The sequence below is a fragment of the Pseudophryne corroboree genome, chromosome 1, assembly GCF_028390025.1.
Source record: "Pseudophryne corroboree isolate aPseCor3 chromosome 1, aPseCor3.hap2, whole genome shotgun sequence".
Lineage (NCBI taxonomy): Eukaryota > Metazoa > Chordata > Amphibia > Anura > Myobatrachidae > Pseudophryne > Pseudophryne corroboree.
This window is the reverse complement of record NC_086444.1, coordinates 1,091,404,913-1,091,429,062: the sequence shown is the minus strand read 5'-3', so window position 1 is coordinate 1,091,429,062 and position 24,150 is coordinate 1,091,404,913. Positions and strand designations below refer to the sequence as shown.

The window sequence follows — 24,150 nt, the reverse complement described above, 5'->3', positions numbered from 1 at the left end:
CGGGGCGCCGACACCACGTTTTGTGGGCGTCATTGTACTGTTTGGCGAGCGTGATGTCACACTCAACCGCTGTGACCCAAAGGATGGATGCACTCCGACTGCATTCGCAGCTAGGCTGCGTAGGCAGGGGGCAGCCCTAATCAAGCATCACTGTTTAGCAATATGCTTGCATGTTAGCGAGGGGGTGGGGGCAGGACCCAGCACGCGGGGTGGACTTGCCTTGTGCTAGGCGTCCTCCCACATGTTAGAGGAAAGGGTTGCTGAACCGGGCCCTATGTATGGGAATACTTTAAATATGGGTTTGTAGGTTAATTTCACCTGATAGGAGACTCGAATTAAGCCAAAAAGTTAGAGCCATTTACTTTATTCAGCATGATTTACCAGTAATAGATATATAGCTCATTTAGGCTGTGTACACATCAGAATGATGTGCATACGATGGGGTCTCGACATCAGCAGGTGCATAAACAGTAGCCAATGTTGGCTGCGACGGGGGGACGAACGGGGTCATGCTGCATTCAGCAGCATGGCCCTCGTAGGCAATATCGCACATCGGACCTGCATGCAGGTCCAACGTGCGATGCTGGATACGACCCTTGAGAGCGCACATCGTATCCTGTATCGTATATACAGTATACAATATCGCAACGAACCAGTCGATAACAGCCGGATCATATGCAAAATTGCATAGTGTGTACGTACCCTTAGTGTGATTTTGTGTGTGGAGGATGTGGGTATACTTTCTACTGAGTTGTTTTTTCATGTTTTACTTCATGTGGAATGACGCTTGAAAATACTGCCCTTATAATTAACTAAGAAAAGTGATTAACTGCATCTATTCTTGGTTGCTGCAGCAACGTGACTGGCATATTTAACGCTATGATGTGGATGCAATATGGTGAAAAAGGTTTAAGATTTGCTTGTTCATTTGGGATCTTGTCTCCAAATCCTGATACTCAGGGAGATACTGCAGCCCTGTATCTTGTCCATTTAATCCACTTACTTAAAAAACAGGGAAATTTATCAAAGCTTGGAGAGAGACAAAGTACCAACCATTCAGCTCCTAACTGTCATTTTCCAAACAGCCTTCAAAATGACAGGAGCTGATTGGCTGGTATTTTATACAGAATGTTTTGAACATACATTTGAATCCCAGAAGCCTTACCTGTAGCCATCCGGGCACACACACGTATAGCCATTCACTGCGTCCGTACACCGAGCGCCATTCCGACACTTGTTCTCTTGACAGTCATCATAATCAATATCACAGTGTTCACCCACATAGCCCGGAGTGCAGTCACATCTAGGAAAACAATAAATGCCACCAGTTACTAAATATAGACGTAGGGGCTTATGTAATAGGTTGCGGGCTGCACGCTCTGCGGAAATTCCAGCAAGTCTGACCGTATGTTTAAAGCGGCAATCATTTAAAATAAAAAACAACCTGGTTTTGCCTTTTACATGATTGGTGCTTTAAAAATATAGGCAGACTTGCCGGAATTTCCTCAGAGCGTGCAGCTCGCAGTCTATACATAAGCCCTGTAGGGTTATGTATGATGCTGAGCATTGTTATTAGATACATGTCACCTGTGCCTTTGCTGGCAGAGGAGGGAACAGAAAGCTCTGCAGACATGGGGACCGGTCAGTTGTTATTTACACTGTGTATTGGGCTCTGTAAGCACAAATGCTGAGACTGCTGCCAACATCTGCCTGTGACGCTGAACACTGAACACTTACTTGTATCCCCTCTGCAGCAGGATGCATTTAGACTCATGCTGACATGGGTTTATGTCCTGGGAACAAAAGTCCAGCTTTTCCTCACACAATTCACCTGAAATATAGCATTACAGAGAATTGATACATGCCCTTTGGACCAGACTTCGTCAGCGCTGATTTACCTTGCAGCTGATAATTACAGAACTTTGCAAATAACGTGTCAAATTTTTCTCACCACCTGTGTAAAACTAGTTGGACGGAGATTTGGTAGAATGAAGGAGGCGCTCCTGGTGAATGGATGTACCTGCTGCCTCTCTCTTGCACCACTGGATTAATCCCAAAAATAATCCAAAAAAGTACAACTGAGTAAAGGGTGTGGGTGCAGGGAGTTGGCGCTGGAAGGGGTGGGAAATGAAGCTGATGATTCAGCTGGGAAGTTATGGTTTTTTTTGGAGGAATGGAAAAAAAATACTTATCTTAAGAGTTTTCAGTGAATTTCTGATTTCTGAGAGAAGGATGGTTTTTCCTCCAGGAATGATACAGTCAAACGGCCTTAGATGTTTTCAGTGAATTTCTGATTTCTGAGAAAAAGATGGTTTTTCCTCCAGGGGTGATGCAGTCAAACGGCGTGATATCAAGGCTGGGATAAAGAGAGTCTTCTCGAAACGCGTTGGCTGGGAGGAGGATCTTGGTCCACTTAGATTGGAAGCCTGCACGGCCGGGGAAAAAGGTATGACCTTCTCGATTTTTTTTTTAAGTTCTTTTGGTACCGGGCCATGTGAGCTTTTTGGATGGTCCTACAGATTTTCCCTGTCTGGCGGCTCCTTCCTCGTGGCCAACACCCCCCTTGTGTTTCCATTCATTTGTTTTTATTCATTTGTTTTTATCCAATAAACCCTTTTTTAAATATGGGAGGCTGAATAAGCATGCTGATTGGATAAAAGAAACCTTGATGCGCAGACTGAATACACCCCCTACAGTGAGTACCGGTACGCAGTACAGCTTACAAAGATACCTTGATGTGTTTATACCTATACCTTTTATTGTAAGTTAGGTACGCTGAAAATTCTAGCACCATTTTCTAAAGAAACCCTTATGTGCTTCCAACCTCTCTCACTATTGTAAGTGAGGTACGATTGATCTACCCGAGATTCTTCCCTACCCATAAAAAAGTGTTCACCATCCCCATTGAGGCTTCCCAAAACCCAAAATTTGTTATTTTGTGTTTTTCATAATATCACGCCGTTTGACTGCATCACCCCTGGAGGAAAAACCATCTTTTTCTCAGAAATCAGAAATTCACTGAAAACATCTAAGGCCGTTTGACTGTATCATTCCTGGAGGAAAAACCATCCTTCTCTCAGAAATCAGAAATTCACTGAAAACTCTTAAGACTGTGTAAAACTAGTATTTACTGTATATATGTGGCGCCTTGCGCTGGTGTCAGGCAAGTTATTGGGCAAGTCAGATACGCAGGATGACCACGTCTACAATTCTGACTCAGTCACATCATTAATATACATGTTATAGGATTGTATCTCTGTGGATGCGATCAGCCCTGCGTAAGTTATTTTCTGAGTTGGTTATGTCAGCCACAGTTTTGTGCCGGATGCATCTAGAGGCTAGATGTCAAGTTTCACATATCTTAAGGTACTTGCGTCTAGAAACACATGTATAGTGTATGGATGCATTTTTGAGTGTCCAACTCTAAATCTGTCCCCTTGTAATGAATCACAGTAAAAGTTTATGACTTCTGCTATAAACCATTTTAGGCCCTGAGAGGCACCCTGTAGCACCTTCTTCTTCCAATAACAGAACAGACAGAAAACAAGCAGCCCCGTGATCAAATCTTATGCCCAGATTTATCAAGTCTTGGAGAGTGATAAATTGCACGGTGATAAAGTACCAGCCAATCAGCTCCTAACTTTCATGTTACAGGCTGTGTTTGAAAAATGACAGTTAGGAGCTGACTGGATGGTGCGTTATCACTGTGCAATTTATCACTCTCCAAGACTTGATAAATCTGGGCATAAGGCTGTAATAAATTTTGGAAATATTTACATAAATATAGTACCAGGTCAATGGAGGGATTATGTCTTTTACCTCAAGACCACAAAAACCTAAGAATTTAAACTAATTAGCTGTAATTTTACCCTGGTATAAACTGCACTTACAGTATATACATAAACCTCTAACAAGCCTGCCTGTCATCAAGGGGTATATATTTACTAAAGACCGATTTTTATCGTTTTTAAATCGATGTTGTGTTTCAGGGGCTAAAACGCACATTTGTGAACATTAAAAAAAACAAAAACAATAGATGGACAAAAAAAATCATCTGTCAGTAAATGTGCCTTTTAGCCCCTGAACCACAACATCGATTTAGGTTGATTCCTAATCGATTAAAATCGACATTTAGTAAATATACCCCCAAGTCTTTATACTGTGTAACTAATTACCACAGCTGAGATAAAAAACAGTGTTTACAATTAATTTTTCATATTAATTAATAACTATCAAGACAATATTCTCCCTTGCGTATATTACAGCTAACACTGCCCAGTAACGCTCAACACTATCATGGAGCGTAAGTATGCACCAATGTTACACCCAGAGGCGGATTGGCCATAGGGCATACAGGGAAGATTCCCGGTGGGCCGACGCACCTGTGGGGTCTGTTTTGTTTGAGGACACGTGGTCCTTTTTTATAGACATAATGAATAAGATGCAAAATAATTTGCATATATGAAAATTACTTTGCCACGTAGCCTGTGATTGCAGATGATCTAGTGTATGCTCTGTCTGCCTGCTTGGCTGACATATAAGATTGAGTGAATAGTGATTGGGATACGGTTGGTGTAATAAGCAAGAAAATATATCTTTCTAAAGAATTATATAGTTTCCTAAATTCTGAAGGTGTATCATATAATGTGCTCATAATATTTAATTTTATTTCCTTTTAACTTCCCCCTTGATGCTGGACATGCCCACTATCTGAAAAGTCTTGGGGATAGGGTGCTGCTGCCATGGCCCATGGCTTACACCTCTGGTGCTGCCCATGTGGGGCGACAAGTACAAATTTTTCCAGGGCCGCTTTTTGTTCCCAATCCGCCCCTGGTTACACCTGACGTATGCCTGGCACAAATGCTACATATGTACATAAATATGTTGTCTATGTACGTAAGGAGTGCAGATCTACATTATAGTGCTATTTAAGCCAAACACGTCTGTTTGATTAATGCCTCTAGATTATGAGATAGGCTTCTCATTGTTTGTGACAGATGGGGAGAAAGGGAAGACATACACCAACCACTAAATCATATTTCAGATAGTTCTTAATGTATGAAAGTAAACTTGCTAGGTCTAGCTGTCCCTCATGGCTGTTTGTTATCTTGGAGAGAAAATTTCATGTACAGGTTCCCCCAGGAGCAGTTGTTTTCTCAGATAAATAAGAAGCAAACGTCCCTTGGCTTCACTTGAAGTTCATCTCGCAGTACACTAGGTTATTCTGACAGCTTTATGAAAGACTATGCTAAACGCTGGTGGAACACCTGCTCCAGCTATCCCTCGCCGCTATGTACTGAAACACAACACGCATCTTTTTATGAAGTGGAATAATTAACTTAGCGAAGCAGCATGCAGTCTCGGTGTAACAGACCCTGGATTATGAGACTTTGCAATAGATGACTTGACTCACATGCATTTTACCTTGAGGGGCACTTTTATGTTACATGAGATGACTAGTAACATGAAATATATATTGCCATGTGCTGGGCGCACTCACCTCACCTGCACAGCAGCCTGTGCTAACCACATCCCTTTTAGATACAGTAATTATTCTGCTTGATGCCTAATACCGCAGCGGTAGTGAGAACGCTTTATTTCAGGAATCATGAAAGCCTCGGATTACAAATGATGAAAGCTTTCAGGACCCTTAGTAGTTCCCCGGGAATGAGGGACTGTGAGAAACCTGTCAGCTGGATAGAGCCATTGCCACAGAACAAAATAGATCTTTGCTGAAGGATTAGTAGTTTTGTAAATCTGTATATCATTTTGAACCAGGGATTTTTTTTTTTTTTGGCGTGTAATAAAATAGATCTATCATTTTTGAAACATAATAAAAGACAGGGGCAGGTGTATCAAATTTGCAGTGAGATAAAGGAAAGAGAGCTAAAGTATAAACCAATAACCTTCTAACGGCTTGTTACAAGATATGTTTGAAAAACTACAGTTAGAAGCGGATTGGTTGGTACTTTATCTCTCTCCAAGGTTTGGTACATCTCCCCGAGACTTTTATTTTTCCATACCAGATGAACAGGATAATGGGATTTTGCGCTTGGCTGGAAGAACAACAAGGGTTTTGTTTTACGGTAATCTGTTGATATTATAATTGAGAAGGGAATTCTGAGAAACGAATGCACAAAATTCAATAAGGACCCAACTGTATTGTAGCTCGTGGAATACTATTCCCCACTGTCAGACCCTGCACTGGAAAAAGAGACCGGCCTTCCCAGTAAACTGGGCTTGCTACACAGGATCTGGTCATGCTTTGGTGGATCAGGGTTGGCTTGGTTTGGTCTGGTTGCCCTGATTGTGATGTATAGGACAGGGTGTGACATGTACTGAGCAAAACAATCAATGCTTAATTAAAATATTTCAGCAGGGAGAATCTGTCTGCAATGAAAGTAAGCAGAAGACAATTAATCAAAGGAGACGTGGAACATATTGCCCCTAAAATTGCAGATCAAACACCAGGAGATCACTGAGGAAGGACGGAGAGGTGGTAAGAGGTGACGACAACGACATCATCATAACATGCACCGTTCATTAATGGCATTAGATAAGAATTAGGAGAGAAGGATGAAGAAAGACTGACCTTTTTCCACCTCATTCAGATTAGCAGCTTGTACAACAAAGACAGAAGAGACAAGATACGTATGTGTTTACTGGATAAAAACACAACACGTTAAAGCCAGAAACAAGGACAAGAACAGAAAGGCAATGAAACAACGCATCAAGCTTTGCCTTATCTACAAAGACTGTAAAGCAGCCACTGGCAAGGAGCGGTACAATAACTGGGATGGAAGGAGAGGCAGGAGGTGGTTTATGATTGAGGACAATATGGCTGCATGATAGACTGGTATGGACATAGCTGGTGAAGGTGCTATAATAGAGTTAGTCAATCTCTATCTCTATCTCTGTAACTGATGTGGCATTACCCAGCATACCCTGCCAGCTCTAGTCCCACAACAGGTTATCTTAACCTGTATTACAGGAATCCATGCAATGACTTTGCCCTGTTGTTTAGGATCTCTGTAGTCACTGACTAAACCTTACAGTACAAACCAAGCAAAAAACACTTTAAACTGATTTTTTTTTTTCAGTTCAAGAATATGATATTTTACACACAGTGTATGAATATATACCGCAGTGTGCATGAGTTTCAATTAAACAGCCACACAGCGGAATAACTGTAAATGTGACCCCAGGTTATATAATGTTCCCTGTAAGATGAGCAGTCTGGAAAGAAAAGCATTGAAAGATCAATTATTGGAAACCCCATTGAAGGGATTCTATTTGTAACATTACTATATCCAGAGTGCTTAGGCTACAGTGAGCGGTGATGAAGCCTATATTGTAGCCATGGTCTCACCGGTGTACTCTGGCGGGCACAGACAAGTGTAGTTGTTGATTCCGTCCACACAAGTGGAATTATTTTCACAGTCGTTATCTTCACAGTCATCAATGTTCACCTCACAGTTTTCACCTTCAAACCCATCAGCACACGTACACCTTGAAACAACAACGTTCATATAAATAGAAATGATCACAGGTGTAAAAAAAAACAAAAGAAATCTTAATATCCCCTCTTTTTTTGAATCGGTATTAAAGTTTTTTTTAGTTTTTTTTATCCCATCTTAAAATGTCTTTTCTATGTGTCCCCCTGCAACTTTTACTAAATTTACATTTCCAACATGCATTTACCTCATCAGACAGATACATTTATTTATTTATTTATTAAAGGAGTGATATAAAGCAGGCACTTTTAATCACAAAATAAAACCTCTTTTACTGATTTTGCTGTTAATGGAATACTTTTTTTTTTATCTACCTACAGTATGTTTTTCTGCATCGTCATTTATTTTAGTTATTACATTTATTAGCCCATTTGTGCTCTCTTCCTGTTTTTTTTCTTTCACATCTGTTTATATATATATATATAGCTACACATTTTGCGCTATATCCTTACAAGTACAGATGTGATAATATTTTTAAAGTTAATGATGAGTTTCAAGGCAACATTCTGAGTTATATGGTCCGGTCCTCAAAATATTTGCTTCCATGGGGTGAACGTTTACGTCAGTGCTGGAGAAATTAGAGAATAAAGGGGTCTATTTACTAAGCCTTGGATGGAGATAAATACGACGGAGATAAAGTACCAACCAATCACCTCCTAAGTGCCATGTTTGAAATATTACAGTTAGGAGGTGATTGGCTGGGACTTTATCTCCGTCCACTTTATCTCCATCCAAGGCTTAGTAAATAGACTCCAAAGTCTCCATCTGTGCCGAGGTACAGAGAGATTACTCTTTTCCCTGCACATTGCGAGGTTACCGATACACACTAGGCAGATATTAATGAGCGTTGGAACGATCACTGTTCAGTCCCTCATTAATATTCACTGCATCGCATGCAAGGTAGTATGATTGGCCATGCAACACGGCCAATCACTCAACCTCGCATGCGATCCGTGGGATATATATATACTCCACTACAAATGATACTGGTCTCGGTGCCCTCACTATAGGTGCATATACACAGGCAAAGGTGCGGCACTCAGGAAAATATATATGTAAAACTCACGGATGTAGTAAGCGTTTTTCAACGTTTCAATCCACAACAGATTTTCGTGCCTGATAATCAACCCACAACATCAACTGTATAGTTATGGGGTTATTATGAGGCATGTTATTGCAGGGTGTCTTATGTTTACTGAGCTGGCAGCATTTTGTTCTAATGTTATTACTCATTGTATTTTTAATTACATAAGCTCTTTGTTCCCTGCAGCCATGACAATGTAAACTGACTGTGGGCGTGCAGCGCGTGGGGTTCCCGCACCAGAGATCCTGGCCAATCCGTGTGCTTTTCCATGTGTGTGTTTTGGGGTTATAATAACGTAAGGATTGTTTTGTGTTCACTGTATTCACAACGAAAATCTCTTATGGATCGAAACGTTGAAAAACGCTTACTATGTCCGTGACTTTTATTTACAAATGTTTTTGAATACCGCACCTCTGCCTGTGTGTATGTGTATGTGTGTATATATATATATATATATATATAAATATATATGTGTGTGTGTGTGTGTGTGTGTGTGTGTGTGTGTACATATATCTCATATATCAAAATATCAAAAGATGGATCAATACTTACCAAAACCCATCTTTCTCCCCTTCCTTCAAGTGGCAGGTTCCTCCGTGTTTACATGGATTACTGATGCAGGCGTGGATTGGAGTATCACAGTCCTGCCCCTGTAATCAGAATGGTACAGTCCATCAGCCATGTTAGAACCCACATGACCATACCCACACCTAGCTTGTGTCAGCATCCTCGGTACCTTAAAGCCATAGGGACATGTACACCTGTAGAAGTCAACCGGGTCGTTTTTGCAGGTGCCGTCATTTTTGCACGGATTTGATAAACACGGATTACATTTAGCAAGGATGTTAACATCAACAGGTCCTGAAAGGAGAGAGTAGAATGTCGGTATAACCAAAGACCAATAAATCTGACAGAAAGTATGCTAACTAAACAGTGTGACTGCATTCTAAACTAACGCAAGAACTGAATGGAAGAGCCTAATTTCAAAAGAAAATTCCTTCTACAGTATTAAGGGTTCTATTCATGAAGCAGTGAAAAGAATGGAGGAGTGAGCCAGTGGAGAAGTTGCCCGTGGCAACCAATCAGTGTTAAGATAACATTTATAAAGTTAATTCTATAAAATCAGACGAAGCAGCTGATTGGTTGCAATGGGCAACTTCTCCACTGGCTCACTTCTCCACACTTTTCACTGCTTCATGAATAGACCCCTAAATCTGCACAAAATTATATGTAATCTGTATATGTAATCTTAAATAACACAGAGACATGTACCTGGCAGCCCATTTGCAAAATTAGCCTTTTGATGGTTCCACCTTCCCTAATAATAAGCATTACCTGTATTATATGACATCATATACAATGGTCTGCAGCTGATGTCCTCATCAGCTGTGCACAGAAGACTAACTGGTCACGTCTGCATGTCACGGCAGCGCACCTTATGTACACATGTAATATGTGCCAGCAGGGATGCTGTATATTTCATCATTCATCTGTTACTAGTGATGCAAATAATCTGCCATATTCTTTTGCATCTTGAGATGTGAACAAATCTTTCTGGATGGCTGGTTTGCAACTACAGTAGTTACCTACAGTGCGTACATGCACCATACTAGGCGAAACAGACATGGCTGAGAACACTTGTAACGCAGTCAGTTTCTCCACTAGTACTCCACATCTCTTGTCCCACTCACTGAAGGGACCTTCATGTAACCCGGCTACCTGCAATTGCTGCACAGTGACAGCATACTGCACTTACAGTAGGCCGAGGAAGAAGGGAAGACCACAGCAATGCCATCATGTAGGGACATTTACTGTAATACCTACACAGGAAATATAAATGCTTTTGTGCAAGACTGTATGTATAGAAAATAAATCTCAAGGATGCTCTTCTTCCATTTGTTTTCTACAAACACCATATTTTTTCTATCTATACTGTTTCACTAATATTGGACAAAACAGGGGTGCGGAACACAACATGCGTGTTAGAGTTTAGGGGCACATCTTAGGGAAGGCAGGGAGGTGAAGGTGTTCGGTTTGACGTTCCGAGGACTTGGACCCTTACCTGCAACCAGAAAACCACAAGGCCCTGGAATTTCTAGGGTAAGGATTATCACAAGACCAAAAGTAAAAGATGGAAGGTTAGTTGTTAAGTCCCACACAAAATAACTTTAAATTGACTGCGATGTCACAAGTCAAGATATAACATATCAGTTAATGTTAAGTGCTTCACAGCCTGAATAACATAAATTTCCCATTATACAGTATGTTGGATTGGCAAAGTCTTAAACTCATATGTTCCCTCTACAAGTGAAGCCTTCAGATGAGCATACTGCCAGTATAGATTCTATTTAACGGATACAGACCACATGAGAGGAGAATGAGACATTACCGTGACATGTGAACTTTTTGGACGGAGTAGTAAGTAGAAGCTTGTCTGCCATGTCCCCGGGTCCAGCGCAGCGTGCAATGCCAGGCTCTTTGTACTCAGACTTCACCCAATCGGACAGCCATTGCATGTGACAGTCACAGTATAGAGGGTTTGCCCCAATGGCCCTAGAACAGGATAGATTGGAGATATTGCTCTCAGTACAGGATGTATCTCACGGGCCCACTGGGAGAACTACTACTGTGCATCTACAAATCTCATCTCTCAGTACAGGATGTATCTCACGGCCCACTGGGGGAACTACTACTGTGCATCTACAAATCTCATCTCTCAGTACAGGATGTATCTCACGGCCCACTGGGGGAACTACTACTGTGCATCTACAAATCTCATCTCTCAGTACAGGATGTATCTCACGGTCCACTGGGGGAACTACTACTGTGCATCTACAAATCTCATCTCTCAGTACAGGATGTATCTCACGGCCCACTGGGGGAACTACTACTGTGCATCTACAAATCTCATCTCTCAGTACAGGATGCATCTCACGGCCCACTGGGGGAACTACTACTGTGCATCTACAAATCTCATCTCTCAGTACAGGATGCATCTCACGGCCCACTGGGGGAACTACTACTGTGCATCTACAAATCTCATCTCTCAGTACAGGATGTATCTCACGGCCCACTGGGAGAACTACTACTGTGCATCTACAAATCTCATCTCTCAGTACAGGATGTATCTCACGGCCCACTGGGGGAACTACTACTGTGCATCTACAAATCTCATCTCTCAGTACAGGATGTATCTCACGGCCCACTGGGGGAACTACTACTGTGCATCTACAAATCTCATCTCTCAGTACAGGATGTATCTCACGGCCCACTGGGGGAACTACTACTGTGCATCTACAAATCTCATCTCTCAGTACAGGATGTATCTCACGGCCCACTGGGGGAACTACTACTGTGCATCTACAAATCTCATCTCTCAGTACAGGATGCATCTCACGGCCTACTGGGGGAACTACTACTGTGCATCTATAAATCTCATATCTCAGTACAGGATGTATCTCACGGCCCACTGGGGGAACTACTACTGTGCATCTACAAATCTCATCTCTCAGTACAGGATGTATCTCACGGCCCACTGGGAGAACTACTACTGTGCATCTACAAATCTCATCTCTCAGTACAGGATGTATCTCACGGCCCACTGGGGGAACTACTACTGTGCATCTACAAATCTCATCTCTCAGTACAGGATGCATCTCACGGCCCACTGGGGGAACTACTACTGTGCATCTATAAATCTCATCTCTCAGTACAGGATGTATCTCACGGCCCACTGGGGGAACTACTACTGTGCATCTACAAATCTCATCTCTCAGTACAGGATGTATCTCACGGTCCACTGGGGGAACTACTACTGTGCATCTACAAATCTCATCTCTCAGTACAGGATGCATCTCACGGCCCACTGGGGGAACTACTACTGTGCATCTACAAATCTCATCTCTCAGTACAGGATGTATCTCACGGCCCACTGGGGGAACTACTACTGTGCATCTACAAATCTCATCTCTCAGTACAGGATGTATCTCACGGCTCACTGGGGGAACTACTACTGTGCATCTACAAATCTCATCTCTCAGTACAGGATGTATCTCACGGCCCACTGGGGGAAATACTACTGTGCATCTACAAATCTCATCTCTCAGTACAGGATGCATCTCACGGCCCACTGGGGGAACTACTACTGTGCATCTACAAATCTCATCTCTCAGTACAGGATGTATCTCACGGCCCACTGGGGGAACTACTACTGTGCATCTACAAATCTCATCTCTCAGTACAGGATGTATCTCACGGCTCACTGGGGGAACTACTACTGTGCATCTACAAATCTCATCTCTCAGTACAGGATGTATCTCACGGGCCCACTGGGGGAACTACTACTGTGCATCTACAAATCTCATCTCTCAGTACAGGATGTATCTCACGGTCCACTGGGGGAACTACTACTGTGCATCTACAAATCTCATCTCTCAGTACAGGATGTATCTCACGGCCCACTGGGGGAACTACTACTGTGCATCTACAAATCTCATCTCTCAGTACAGGATGTATCTCACGGCCCACTGGGAGAACTACTACTGTGCATCTACAAATCTCATCTCTCAGTACAGGATGTATCTCACGGCCCACTGGGGGAACTACTACTGTGCATCTACAAATCTCATCTCTCAGTACAGGATGCATCTCACGGCCCACTGGGGGAACTACTACTGTGCATCTATAAATCTCATCTCTCAGTACAGGATGTATCTCACGGCCCACTGGGGGAACTACTACTGTGCATCTATAAATCTCATCTCTCAGTACAGGATGTATCTCACGGCCCACTGGGGGAACTACTACTGTGCATCTACAAATCTCATCTCTCAGTACAGGATGCATCTCACGGCCCACTGGGGGAACTACTACTGTGCATCTATAAATCTCATCTCTCAGTACAGGATGTATCTCACGGCCCACTGGGGGAACTACTACTGTGCATCTACAAATCTCATCTCTCAGTACATCACTAAATGAAGACACTTTCTATTACAAAGACTGAGTCCAGCGCTCTTCCATGAGAACAAAACAAATACAGTGTCCCACTTAAACGAAAAGGAATGACACTCTGAATAATAATACAGTGTTCCGAGAGCAATGCTGTATAACCAAATGTGTCAGAAAGGATTACGGGGGAGAAGAGGACAAGTGGGGAAGTTGCCTACAGCAGCCAATAAGGTGACCATGAAACTAGAAATAATTGTTTCTGTTTCCTAAACCGATTGGTTGTCGTCTTTCGCTACAGAACTGATCCTACACCTGTTCTACTGGCTGGCATAATATCTGTGTGCAACAAGATAAAGCCATTTGGAATCAGGATATACAAGTAACACACCAAAGTACATTTTACTTGAAAGGAGAAAGTTGTGCAGGTAAGAAATGCATTAGGCAACATATGGAGGTCATAGGGAATGAAAGCACCAGTCAGTGTCATGACACAGTAGCTGAACTAGCTGATCATTTTCCCTCCAAAACGCTATCATTCTTTATTAAGTGAATAAACTTACAGGTGTGACAGAGCCAGGAGATCACTGAAGGCCCCCTGCGGTATAGTGGATATATCATTGCCATGCAAGGATCTGCGGAAAACAAGAAGTGCATGACTAGATGAAGAGTTAACAATCCCTAAATAAACCTAGCAATGATCCGACAATCTTTGCTATATGTTATGTTAGCCATTATCTGTTTTATTTGCAAATGTGCAGTTACCGTAATAGCTTCACACACGTAGATTAATTACATTAATTGGCTTAATGACAAGCAAATGTAAGTTTATTTTAATGGCCAGCTACAAAATCTTAAAATATGATGATGCTGATGATGATGATGATGATTAACAGCCGAGCTACATCTCCAGGGGCATTTCCTCACATACACTCTCCCGCCCTGCCAGTGATGCCGCCTCGCCTCCTCCCTGGTCACTACTTCCTACACTACTCAGGACTTCTCTCGGGCTGCTCCCATCCTCTGGAATGTCCTCCCACGCTCTATGAGATCCTCATCTAGCCTACCAGTCTTCAAATCTGTCCTTAGAATGTTTTCATTCTAGGTTACCACCCTTTCTCCTAACTCTCCAGTATCTGCCCTGCCCTATTCCCCTTCTTCTTCCTACTGTGACCACCCAAATGTTCTCTAAACAGTAAGCTCTTGCAGGCAGGGTCCTCTCCCGTTTATCTTCTCCACATAATTACTGTACAGTAGGTAATTGAGCTATGTAATTATCTTGTTAAAAACTCTTTGTGACTTCTTGTTTGTTATATCCCCATTGTAAGACACTACAGAAACCTTATGGCACCTTATATATAAAATATACTAATAATAGTCGTAATCTTTATAATAATATGATAGATGTCACATAAACATAAGTGGGAGTAACATATATACATATGTCGAGTAGGGATCCTTACTGGTATAATTTAAAGGGTCGTGTCAAGTACCTTAAAGTGTTAAACTATGCAATACACCACCTCCCTGTGTCAATACCCAATACTTGGGGCAGGTGTGCTTGGCAATCGTTCTCTGTTGCTCTGCAAACTGGAAATACCTCCAAACATTCTGATATACAGGATAAAGTCATACAGTATTCTGCCTAATTCAGGACAGCTGGGTGGTATACCCTAATAAGCAGCACTACATAATCAATTGAGCACCAGACCATATACTACACAAGCAATAACCTTATTTGCAGTAAATGAGTCCTCGTAATTTGCTAAGCAGCCCAAGGTGTAACTTACAAGAGTCTTAGGGAGTTTAGACCATCGAATGCCCGTAGAGGAATGCATCTGAGACGGTTGTAACTAAGAATCCTGCAAAACAAAAATAAGACAGTAATTCTGGACATAGAAAACATGATATTCAGTACCTCTCGCAGTCCTGCCGTTTCCATCTGAAAATTATTCCCAGTATCAGACCCTTTCTCACCCTGGATGCTACGAAGACCCAACATCAACTCACTGGTCATCTCCAGATTGGACTACTGTAATCTCCTCATATCTAGCCTCCCTGACAAACACCTCTCTCCAATCTATCCTCAATGCTGCTGCCTTCCTCTCCAAACATACTACAGATGTGTCCTAATACATCCTTGTCTGCGATGGGAATTCCCGGTACAATGTGGCATTCGCAGGCATGTGCGTAAGCACGAGCACGCCTTAATATGGAGATCATTGCTGTGTGGTCGCAGGCAGCGGGACTAGGATGCTTCTGCTGCCTACATACAGAGAGGGACTCAATGGCACTGCATTGGAACTGGTAGCGGGATGCTATGTTCCCACTACCCATAGTTATAAGAGACTCTGGGCGGGATGTACTAAGCTTAGAAAAGTGATAATTTCACTATGATAAAGTCCCAGCCCACTTGTACCGTGGGTAAGTGTTGTTGCGACACGGTTGTTGGAGCAACTCTTTCCAATATGCGTGTAAGACGCTCTTAGGAAAGACCATTAAAAAACAAAGTAGTAAGACTATAAAAATAAAATAATAAAGCTTAGGGCTGCCAAACACAGCAGCCCTGTGACCATGGTCCGGCTCCTGCCGCACCAAACAAAAAACTGATTTGACTGAGCCAGTGGGCGGGATTATATGGACGAGCCCGTTGCATCCTGGGAGGCAAGAAAGCTTGTGATCGTTTGGTGCCAATCCGCTGTCGCTCCATCATATCCCAATGTTATCCTGTGGATAACTTGTGGACCCTGCTGCCATGTCACAGGCTGGGTTTGAAAAATGACAGTTAGGAGGTGATTGGCTGGCACTTTATCACAGTGAAATTATCACTTTTCAAAGCTTAGTACATCCCGCCCTCTGTGAGGTGGCAATCACGTGCATACACACACTCAATGCCACTGTTTTAAGTAAAGATGTGTGAGGGTACATCTGTACATGCACTTCCCCTCTCTTACAAGCCCTACACTGGCTCCCCTTCCTCCTTTTCAGAATCCAATTCAACCTTCTCACACTCACAAAGCCCTCATCTATTCCTCTCCCATTTACATTTCTGACCTTATCTCCCTTAACATTCCCACCCACCCTCTTCGCTCCACAAATACATGCCACCTCTCCTGCCACCTGATTACTTCCTCCCATTCTTGATGACAGAATTATAATGGTCCTCAGTGCTGTGACTCGTGACATGATAGAAAGATAACCGAATGATAATAGTCCTCAGTGCTTTGTGACAGGTGACATGATAGAAAGATAACCTCAGTGCTCTGTGACAGGTGACATGATGGAAAGATAACCGACCTCAGCTGTAACAGGTGATATGACAGAATGACTGAATGATTACAGTCCTCAAGGCAGAGATGACACCTGGTGCATGCCCTGTATCTCCCCATGCGCCAGAGGCGCGTGACCGTACATAAAGGGGCATGTCCATATATAAAGGGGCGTGGCCTCCCAGGGGATCCCAAGATTGTCACTCTGGAGGCTTGAGATGCTGCCCCCGGAGACAGTCTTCCCGCGCTGTCGTTTTCTCATCTATGGCAGAAGCCTTGTGCTGCAGGAAAATGGCACGCTGCAGCACCCGGCTTCTGTCACTGCAGAGGAGCTGGCATTTTGGTGTCACCCCTTCCTAGGGTGACACCCGGGTGTGGGCCGCACCACCCACACCCCCCTGCCTCAGTGCTGTGCCATGTGATATGATAGGATAATACAATGATAATGGTCCACAGTGCTGTGTGGTGATATGAATAATGTTAGGGCAGGGACTGATATTAATAAGTAAATACTCTGTAAAGCGCTGTATAATACTGCAGGTGTGCACTATTTAAATAACTGTTAATAAACATTCAAAATAAATCTAAACGCAGTATTGCAGCAAAGCACCATGTTACTCACAGAGTGAGGAGCTGCGTCATGTTGCTGAAGCTCTGGTTAGAGAGTGTGCTGATACGGTTATTACTCAGGTCCCTGGAAGAGACAAAGCCTTACATTACACATCATCATACCCAAACCACAGGCAGTGGGAGTGATCACAGGCAAATAAAGAGCCTAATTCAGATCTCATCGCTCCTCTGTTTTTGCAGAGGTCGGTGATCAGATAGTCGCCGCCCATAGAGAGTGAAAACCTGCCCCGTGCAAGTGTGCGAATGCATGCGTACGCCGTGTGAAAACGTCCCCAGACAGCAGACATCTGCAAATCTGTTCGCAACACACTCAGCATCTAATGAGTTTTCCAATCTGTGCAGTCTGTGCATAGCCAATGAGCTATACAAGCAGGCTGATCGGGGTCAGAGCTGATGTCACACACCCGCCCTGAAAACGCTTGGGAACGCCTGCGTCTTTCCAGACACTCCCAGAAAATGGGCAGTTACCACCCACAAATGTCCACTTCCTGTCAATCACCTTGCGTACGCCTTGCGATTAAAATTTTTGCACCATTCTGTCGCTGTTTGGTGTTGCGCTTGTGCATTGCAGTGCATATGCATGCGCAGTTATTCAATAATTGGCCGCTGTGCAAATTCGCACAACAGCGATCACGTCTGAGGGGGTAATTCAGATCTGATCGCTGGGCTACTCATTTTCTGATTGCTGTCCTGTGATCAGATAGTCGTCGCCTCCAGGGGGAGTGTGTATTCGCTGTGCAAGTTTGTGTACGCCGAGCTGCGAAAATCCACTTTGTGCAGTCTGTGCGCAGCCCAGGACTTACTCCTACAGTGCGATTAGAACAGGCTGATCGGGGGCCGGCGCTGACGTCAGACACCCTCCCTGAAAACGCTTGGGAACGCCTGCATTTTTCCGGACACTCCTGGTTAACGCTCAGTTGCCACCCACAAAAGGCCTCTTTCTGTCAATCACCTTGCGAATGCCCTTGCAATTGGATTTTTCATACCATCCCCTCGCTGACTGGCGATGCCCATTGTTGTTATCCGACGCGCGTGCGCACTGCAGTGCATACGCATGCGCAGTTAGGACCTCATCGCCCGCTGTGCGAAAACACACAGCAGCGATCAGATCTAAATTACCCCTGAATTAGGCCCAAAATACGTAACAGTAGTAGATATGCTGTACATTAAACATACGAGGCGTGATGTAATGAAGTTCGGGATGCCGGCTGAACTCTGACTTTTTTTTTTAAAGGGGCAATCATGTATAAGGCATGGTTTAGCCCTGAAAATGATTACCCCTTTAAAATAAAAGTCAGCGTTCAGCCGGCATCCCACACTCGGACTTCATTACATCCTGGTTACTGTTTCATTACAGAGATTGAAGACTTATTTTTGTGAGCCACCTACTATGCTTTATTCTGTGAAGTAATGTGTAACAATAGGTCTGTAATGCAATGCTGTGTTCCAGTAGGATTTTATACTATTAGCATGCTTACAATCTTTACTTTATAGATCGACATGGGAACTTAGGGTCGGGGGTGGAGACTCTGCCCCTGCATGGGGTACATTACCACCCACATACCTAGGGCAGCTTCTCTGTACAGCTGGACATGGGGCAGCTTATTTGTGGGTGAGATGAGCGACGCTCCAGCAATAAGAGCAAGATTAGGCTTGGCAACAAATTTAGGGTTTGAGAACAATAAATATATATATATATATATATATGTATACTGTATATATATATTTGGGATCCGGTCTGAAGATCGACCACTATAGGTCGTCACTAGGTCGACAGGGTCTGAAGGTCGACAGGGGTTCTAGTTCGACATGTGCTAGGTCGACAGGTCAGAAGGTCGACATGAGTTTTTCAATTTTTTTTCTTTTTTTGAACTTTTTCATACTTAACGATCCACGTGGACTACGATTGGAACGGTAATCTGTGCCGAGTAAAGCACAGATTGGGCTACCCGGTTACTGTACAGAGAAAATGACACAAAAAAACATGAAAAACTCATGTCGACCTTTTGACCTGTCGACCTAGCACATGTCAACCTAGAAACCCTGTCGACCTTCAAACCCTGACGACCTAGTGACTGTCGACCTATAGTGGTCAACCTAAATATTGTCGACCTAGACAATATCGATTTGATGATCCACACCCATATATTTACTGGTACTATAATAAACTGCAGAGAATAACCGAGATTTATACTCACATAAGCATCAAGTGTTTAAAACTGGACAGCTCCTTTGGGACCAGGGTAAACTGGTTTCCATCCAGGTACCTAGAACACAAATATAAAATGAAATCCATCACTGTGTAAACAGCAGTAAAAGGTTTCTTATCAAGGTAAGTTTTCTGGAATCCCAGAGGCTGAAAGATAAATGACTGAGCGCTAAAATGAAAATACAACCTTAGTAAAGCACATAAATTCATTTCTGAGTCAGCAGCATGCGTAATGAATTCACCGCACAACAGAGCTGCTCTCTGCGACATGACTACACATAAGGACATTGTGGATAGTGCTACTAAATATCGCTTTTAAAGACAGCATCACCAGGATCAATATTTCTCTGTGTCTGGATCATTGGTTCTTACAGCTGTTTTTTGACATTTTATATTTTTGAACAGTGGTTCTCAACCTCGGTCCTCCAGTACCCCCCAACAGTTCATGTTTTCCATGTCACCTAGCTGGTGCATAGGTGTATTCATTACTCACTGACACATTTTAATAGACCCACAGGTGGAGCAAATTATTTCACTTGCAGTCCTGTGAGGAGACCAGGAAAACATGAACTGTTGGGGGTACTTGAGGACCGTGGTTGAGAACCACTGTTGTAGAACATCAAAATGTCTATTATTACTGTGCTTTATCCAACAAGATGATTACATTTCACAGAGTACTTCTTAAAACTAACTCGGTAAAATTAGACTATTAAATTAATTGATTGATTGATTGATTGATTGATCTAGCACAATATTTGGCATTTTACCCTTCAGCTTCATTTAGAATCAAAATCTGTTTTTTTTCTGATCAACCATAACACCCAAGAAAACATTAAAAAAAACGATACACAGGCCCGATTCATCTTGGGTTGTAGATGTGCGAAAAAACAAACCTTTTTTCTAACATGCGGTGGGACGCCCAGCACAGGGCAAGTCCGCCCCACATGCTGGGTCCTGCCCCCCCCCTTCCCCCCCCGCGCTAACATGTGAGCGCCTACGGGCGTCCATCTTTTGGGTCACAGTGGCTGCATGTGACATCACACAGCCGCCGCGACCCGCACTGCAAACGGTCCGGACATGCCTGCGTTGCTCAAGGCCACGGCCCCCCAACCGATGCGTTGACGCCCACAAAAGGCAGCATCGACGTCCCATTACTGCCCTCCGCCGGCTCTTAAACTGTGATCGCGTGCAATCACAGTTTAAGACCTTGTGCATGCGCGCATGCGTAGAAGTGTGGAAATTGGCAAGTAACGATGTTTGCACTTCTGCGGGACTCGCTGATTTAGCCCCAGAGTCAACAATCAAACAATAAACACGGCTCCTCTGTAAATATTAAAATTTAAATAAAAGATTGCAGCACAATCTCAAAGACCTGCTATTGCCCTTACTCCAAGGTTTACCTTGGCACAATCCGTAACGTCTGCCAGAAGGAAGTAGCTGAAATGAATCATAACTTGGATGCTTTTGATCCGGCACAATATTACTATTACTGCTAATTATAGTCAAGTTTAAATCCTGAATAGGGGGAAGAGCAACACCAATAATTCTTTCAGCAGCCCTCATTACCCTATGAAGTCTGTTCTACTCCTATTTAGTGATCGATCCAAACCACACAGTGATCGATCTACAGAGAACAGACTGAATTATTGCTGAAAATAGAGCAATCAACAATAGAGATGAGCGGGTTCGGTTCCTCGGAATCCGAACCCGCCCGAACTTCAGGTTTTTTTACACGGGGCCGAGCGACTCGGATCTTCCCGCCTTGCTCGGTTAACCCGAGCGTGCCCGAACGTCATCATCCCGCTGTCGGATTCTCGCGAGGCTCGGATTCTATCGCGAGACTCGGATTCTATATAAGGAGCCGCGCGTCGCCGCCATTTTCACACGTGCATTGAGATTGATAGGGAGAGGACGTGGCTGGCGTACTCTCCGTTTAGACTAGAGTACTAGAGAGAGACACAAATTTTGGGGAGCATATTATTAGGAGGAGTACTACTTGCTGCTGATAGTGTGACCAGTGACCACCAGTTTAATTAATCCGTTCTCTGCCTGATAAAAAACGATACACAGTGTGACACAGTCACATACCATATCTGTGCTCAGCCCAGTGTGCTGCATCATATGTAATACTGTATATCATTATCTGACTGTGCTGAGTGCTCACTGCTCACACAGCTTAATTGTGGGGGAGACTGGGGAGCAGTTATAGCAGGAGTACATATTTTAAGTACAGTGCACACTTTTGCTGCCAGAGTGCCACTGCCAGTGTGACTGACCAGTGACAACTGACCACCAGTATTGTGATTGTCTGCTGACCACCAGTATATTGTGATTGTCTCCCTGAAAAAGTTAAACACTCGTCGTGTGGTGTTTTTATAAACGCATTCTGCAGACAGTGTCCAGCAGGTCCATCATTACATAATATATACCTGTCCGGCTGCAGTACTAGTGTGATATATATATATTTTAATTTTATCTCATTATCATCCAGTCTATATTAGCAGCAGACACAGTACGGTAGTCCACGGCTGTAGCTACCTCTGTGTCGGCAGTCGCTCGTCCATCCATAATTGTATACCACCTACCCGTGGGTTTTTTTTTTCTATCTTCTTGATACTAGTAGCTTACTTTAGGAGTCTGCAGTGCTGAGTCTGACAGACAGTGTCCAGCAGGTCCGTCATTACATAATATATACCTGTCCGGCTGCAGTACTAGTGTGATTATATATATATATTTTAATTTTATCTCATTATCATCCAGTCTATATTAGCAGCAGACACAGTACGGTAGTCCACGGCTGTAGCTACCTCTGTGTCGGCAGTCGCTCGTCCATCCATAATTGTATACCACCTACCCGTGTTTTTTTTTTTTTTTCTATCTTCTTGATACTAGTAGCTTACTTTAGGAGTCTGCAGTGCTGACAGACAGTGTCCAGCAGGTCCGTCATTACATAATATATACCTGTCCGGCTGCAGTACTAGTGTGATATATATATATATTTTAATTTTATCTCATTATCATCCAGTCTATATTAGCAGCAGACACAGTACGGTAGTCCACGGCTGTAGCTACCTCTGTGTCGGCAGTCGCTCGTCCATCCATAATTGTATACCACCTACCCGTGTTTTTTTTTTTTTTCTATCTTCTTGATACTAGTAGCTTACTTTAGGAGTCTGCAGTGCTGACAGACAGTGTCCAGCAGGTCCGTCATTACATAATATATACCTGTCCGGCTGCAGTACTAGTGTGATATATATATATATTTTAATTTTATCTCATTATCATCCAGTCTATATTAGCAGCAGACACAGTACGGTAGTCCACGGCTGTAGCTACCTCTGTGTCGGCAGTCGCTCGTCCATCCATAATTGTATACCACCTACCCGTGGTTTTTTTTTTCTATCTTCTTGATACTAGTAGCTTACTTTAGGAGTCTGCAGTGCTGACAGACAGTGTCCAGCAGGTCCGTCATTACATAATATATACCTGTCCGGCTGCAGTACTAGTGTGATATATATATATATATTTTAATTTTATCTCATTATCATCCAGTCTATATTAGCAGCAGACACAGTACGGTAGTCCACGGCTGTAGCTACCTCTGTGTCGGCAGTCGCTCGTCCATCCATAATTGTATACCACCTACCCGTGGTTTTATTTTTTTTCTATCTTCTTGATACTAGTAGCTTACTTTAGGAGTCTGCAGTGCTGACAGACAGTGTCCAGCAGGTCCGTCATTACATAATATATACCTGTCCGGCTGCAGTACTAGTGTGATATATATATATATATTTTAATTTTATCTCATTATCATCCAGTCTATATTAGCAGCAGACACAGTACGGTAGTCCACGGCTGTAGCTACCTCTGTGTCGGCAGTCGCTCGTCCATCCATAATTGTATACCACCTACCCGTGGTTTTTTTTTTCTATCTTCTTGATACTAGTAGCTTACTTTAGGAGTCTGCAGTGCTGACAGACAGTGTCCAGCAGGTCCGTCATTACATAATATATACCTGTCCGGCTGCAGTACTAGTGTGATATATATATATATTTTAATTTTATCTCATTATCATCCAGTCTATATTAGCAGCAGACACAGTACGGTAGTCCACGGCTGTAGCTACCTCTGTGTCGGCAGTCGCTCGTCCATCCATAAGTATACTAGTATCCATCCATCTCCATTGTTTACCTGAGGTGCCTTTTAGTTGTGCCTATTAAAATATGGAGAACAAAAATGTTGAGGTTCCAAAAATAGGGAAAGATCAAGATCGACTTCCACCTCGTGCTGAAGCTGCTGCCACTAGTCATGGCCGAGACGATGAAATGCCAGCAACGTCGTCTGCCAAGGCCGATGCCCAATGTCATAGTACAGAGCATGTAAAATCCAAAACACCAAATATCAGTAAAAAAAGGACTCAAAAATCTAAAATAAAATTGTCGGAGGAGAAGCGTAAACTTGCCAATATGCCATTTACCACACGGAGTGGCAAGGAAC

General features: G+C 43.1%; 1 protein-coding gene and 1 long non-coding RNA gene across 8 annotated transcripts in view; one reads left to right on the top strand and one right to left on the bottom strand.

Annotated features, from left to right (window-relative positions):
- The window catches only part of SLIT2 (slit guidance ligand 2), a 384,860-nt gene that overhangs the window by 25,947 nt on the left and 334,763 nt on the right, over window positions 1-24,150 (bottom strand). For 3 of the 5 annotated variants that reach the window (XM_063921507.1, XM_063921540.1, XM_063921517.1), the window contains 11 exons: window positions 19,643-19,711; window positions 17,437-17,508; window positions 15,336-15,407; window positions 14,109-14,180; window positions 10,988-11,151; window positions 9,335-9,459; window positions 9,151-9,248; window positions 7,370-7,509; window positions 6,593-6,619; window positions 1,738-1,831; window positions 1,166-1,303 (listed from right to left, as the gene is read on the bottom strand). In XM_063921507.1, coding sequence (XP_063777577.1) covers window positions 1,166-1,303; window positions 1,738-1,831; window positions 6,593-6,619; window positions 7,370-7,509; window positions 9,151-9,248; window positions 9,335-9,459; window positions 10,988-11,151; window positions 14,109-14,180; window positions 15,336-15,407; window positions 17,437-17,508; window positions 19,643-19,711 — 1,071 coding nt within the window. The remainder of the gene's footprint in view (window positions 1-1,165; window positions 1,304-1,737; window positions 1,832-6,592; window positions 6,620-7,369; window positions 7,510-9,150; window positions 9,249-9,334; window positions 9,460-10,987; window positions 11,152-14,108; window positions 14,181-15,335; window positions 15,408-17,436; window positions 17,509-19,642; window positions 19,712-24,150) is intronic. The other 2 variants (XM_063921524.1, XM_063921532.1) reach the window with 1 other exon arrangement.
- Window positions 1-24,150, top strand: part of LOC134927299 (uncharacterized) — a 105,714-nt gene that overhangs the window by 36,819 nt on the left and 44,745 nt on the right. The gene's annotated exons all lie outside the window — the stretch shown is intronic.